The 3,594-nt window shown below is 36.4% G+C and overlaps 1 protein-coding gene across 1 annotated transcript in view; it reads left to right on the top strand.

Annotated features, from left to right (window-relative positions):
• Positions 1 to 3,594, top strand: part of DYTN (dystrotelin) — a gene marked incomplete at its 3' end in the record, with an annotated part of 20,887 nt that overhangs the window by 4,927 nt on the left and 12,366 nt on the right. The window contains exons 4-7 of the mRNA XM_010194696.1: positions 1,201 to 1,286; positions 2,163 to 2,251; positions 2,896 to 2,967; positions 3,311 to 3,474. Of these exons, the coding sequence (XP_010192998.1) occupies positions 1,201 to 1,286; positions 2,163 to 2,251; positions 2,896 to 2,967; positions 3,311 to 3,474 (411 nt within the window). The remainder of the gene's footprint in view (positions 1 to 1,200; positions 1,287 to 2,162; positions 2,252 to 2,895; positions 2,968 to 3,310; positions 3,475 to 3,594) is intronic.

Raw genomic sequence — 3,594 nt, 5'->3', positions numbered from 1 at the left:
GGGAAATAATTTAGAAGAACCTTCTTAACCAGACTATCTTGGACTTCTTTTTCCTGTTTACTTGTGACAGCATGTCATTTTCTTTTTGCTGCAATCTCTTTGTAAAAAAAAAAAATATCACAATTTTCTTGCAATGTGTATAGGATAGAAAAAGCTTCTTATAATTTTATTCTAATCATGTTTTCTCTGTAGAGTGCTGTTCTCCAGTATCAACACTGGAAAGCATTTCATGGCAAGAGCACATAAGAGCTTTTCCATGTTTGTGTGGTAGCTTACTTAATAAGCTTACATAAATTATCATAAGGGTTTTTGATTATATACTTTAGCTTTAATCTATGAAAGTTCTGGAAAAACTAAATATATAAATATTTAGTTTTAAATTAAACTAAATATATAAATTCAAAATCTATAATCTTTGGACCAACAATTTCCCATGCAGCTCAAACTTGAGACTATATTGCAGCTTTATGCAGTATGCTCTGTAAAAATGCAGTTTATCTAAAGGCTCCTGAAGACAATTTTATGTCATAATAGTCTGAAGGGCAGTACTGCTTTGCAAAAGTGATATCTTAAATATAGAATTCCAGGACTTCCTGATTTATGGTGTCAAATTCATGTCTGATTTATCTCCACAAAAAAATGTTGTCTTAATTATGTGCCTATGTCACAAACTTGGGCTCTAAATTAAGCTACAGTCTTTATGATGTACGGTCAAAACTAAAGTCCTGCTCCTGCATATATCCTTTTGATTAAATTGTGTTGCAGAAGAATTAAAGAGAGCCAGCCCAAGAGAAGCTCAGTGCTGATCTACCTGTGAAGCTGCCTGATTATATAATACAAAAAACAGACTGTACTCTTGCTTTCTCTTCCATATTTGGGAAGACTTTCCACAAATGAAGAGCAGATATTTTTTTTAGGACATGAATTGTAAATGTAAAATTATATTTTACTTGAAATGTGAGGTCTTTGAAGGAGATGCTGCCTTTTTGTTTTATGGTTGTGTGGTATCTTGAACAGTCTGTAGTTATGTTCAGTGACAAAAAGTTCTAGACATAAAATATCACTAAAATGCAACATCAGTTATATACATATGAAAGGATATGAGTTTTTAATTTGTCTTCCAGCATAGCTTTTGTTCTTTAGAGGTTTCAGATTTTTATATTCTCAGTGAATGTACTGTAACTTATTTTATTTTCCTAGATCTGGAACAGGTTATATCAAAACGAGGTCTGCTGCAGCTGCCCTAATTGCCCTTTCAGGAGACACTCTACTGGCTAAATACAAAGGTGAGAAATGTATGCTTTTATATACTGCCTAAAATAGTGAACATTGAGAAAATCTCCATTGTAAGTTTTTACTTTAAAAGACAATACAGTTCTGCTGTGCAAAAAATAAATTATGTTGACTGCTTAGTTGTAGAGAAAGGCTGATGCAGAATACTTTTCCATCGATGTCCATAGCCATCTTTGCATAAAGAGTCTCAAAACAACTCATTGTAAAGTTTAAGATAAGTAAAGCTTAAAAATGAAGGCCAAGTTCTATTTGTCTAGCAGTAAAGAACAGAAAAACCCTAGTTTTAAATTTCATTGGATTAGACAACGATTTTGTACATTTGATCCAGGAAGCTTTTAAAGCCCTTTCAACATTTGACAAAAATGCTTAAAGAACTAAGTATAACAGATAAAGGCAGTCCAGTCCAGTGTGCAGTACAAAGACTTCTGCCTGAATTAAATGCTCAACATGAATAACAAATGGATCACAAGTGGCATATTGGCCTCATACTCTCCCATTGCATATTGTGTATTTTCTTCCAAATCACAATTTGGAATTAATAATTCACAATTTAAATAGGGCGTATCTTGTGTAGACTTTTTCTTACAGCCATGAAAATGAGCTCATTGTTTCCTTCATCCCTACCTGTCTTAACTGCCAAGAATAAGGAACTGCTGTCATGTCCTTGCTTTCCTTCTTTCCCCTGCCTGTAGGAAGAAAGTATTGTCACAGCAGTCACTGAGTGCCTGTTAGATAGAAAATAAAGGGAAACTTTCTTGAGGGGTTTATTTGGTAGGCTGCATTATCATGTAGGTAGTTTGAAAATAAGTAGCTAGAAGACACCTCAGGCTTTGCCAGGATTCCAGTTTCTTCCCTCTGGTTGTTTTCAGCTTTCTTCCAATTTTATGCGGTCCCTGATGGGAAGGTGGCCTTGATTACCCGTAGTGCCCTGAGAAGCCTACTAACAGATTTAAATCAGGTAATACCACTGCAGTGCTGTTACACAACATATCTTGTAGGGGTATCCTAATCCACGAGAAAAAAAATACATGGTTAATACATTTTATGTTTGATTACATTATGGGACTCTGTGGACATAGAGAGCTACCATGCAAAGTAGGTAAAAGAATCAAATTCTGCAGCTTTTCTCAGTCAGAGTAACCAGTCTTAACAGTGCCTCTATGCACTCATTTTGCCTGAGCTTAGAGGCACTGGGAACAGCTGCATACAGCTGTTTCTAAAGTGACTTCAAACTTCAGATGTTTGTACTCACTAGTATAGCTTGCAGTTGCAGAAAAAATGCCTTAGCTGAACTGGCACTGAAAATGGGATCTGAAGATGACCCCTAAGGTTCAAACCCAGTGTCCTTCAGTATTCTAGTATGGGAACATAGTATGTTGATCCATTTCAGTGAGTGACCAGAGAGCAAATTATTCTGAGATGTACTAAACGATGAAGTTGCATACTGATGGTATGAATATGAACAGGTTTTCTTCAGAACAGTGTGTAAAATGGCATTTCTATAGATGACTCACCATCTGGGTGCTGTCACTGTCTCAGCAGAGCATGATGAGAACATCTGTTTTCTATTGAGGTGTTTCTGAGCCTTCCTTCTTGATGCAGATCCCAGCCATTGTGGGAGAAAGCTGCGCTTTATCTTGTGTGGAAATTGCGACTCAGAGCTGTTTCCATGGGGTGAGTGGAATTCTGTGTCCTGGGAAATTAATTTTAATGTTGCTGGCTGACTAAAATTGCAAGTGTATCACCATATAACATCTACCAGTATCTACTTTTAAGTGTCAGGACTGTTTGTCAGTCTCACAGCATAGGAGGGTTCATGCCTATAGAAAAGATGCTCAGTGAGATACTATTGAAGACTTGTGTTTATTCCAAAACCCTTGGTACCCAGTAACATTTCACATGAATGGAAAATCTATGCTAGCTGAGTCCAATATCAGGGTTTTTATTAGGAATTGTAGATGAGACACTAGTTCTTTTCAAGTAAATGGCTGAACTTGAGTCATTTATTTTTTTCCAGGTTCTGAATTCAGCAATTGTTGAAGAAAAATTCCTATCTTGGCTGAAGTCAGAGCCTGCTGTTCTCCTGTGGCTCCCTACATGTTACAGATTATCAGCCACAGAAATGGTTTCTCACCAAGCTAGATGTAGAGTCTGCAAAATTTTCCCCATTATAGGCCTCAGGTACGTCTGTAATTACTGTAGCCTACAGCATCCACATAAATAGTTCTTATCATTGTTTGCATACCTTACAGGCTCTAACTGTTCTGTTAAGCAACAAACTTGGGACATGATCTAATTTAA

This window comes from Mesitornis unicolor, unplaced genomic scaffold, assembly GCF_000695765.1.
Source record: "Mesitornis unicolor isolate BGI_N332 unplaced genomic scaffold, ASM69576v1 scaffold34690, whole genome shotgun sequence".
Classification (NCBI taxonomy): Eukaryota; Metazoa; Chordata; class Aves; order Mesitornithiformes; family Mesitornithidae; genus Mesitornis; species Mesitornis unicolor.
Note: the sequence above shows the minus strand (reverse complement) of the source record. Positions and strands in the feature narration are given on the sequence as shown.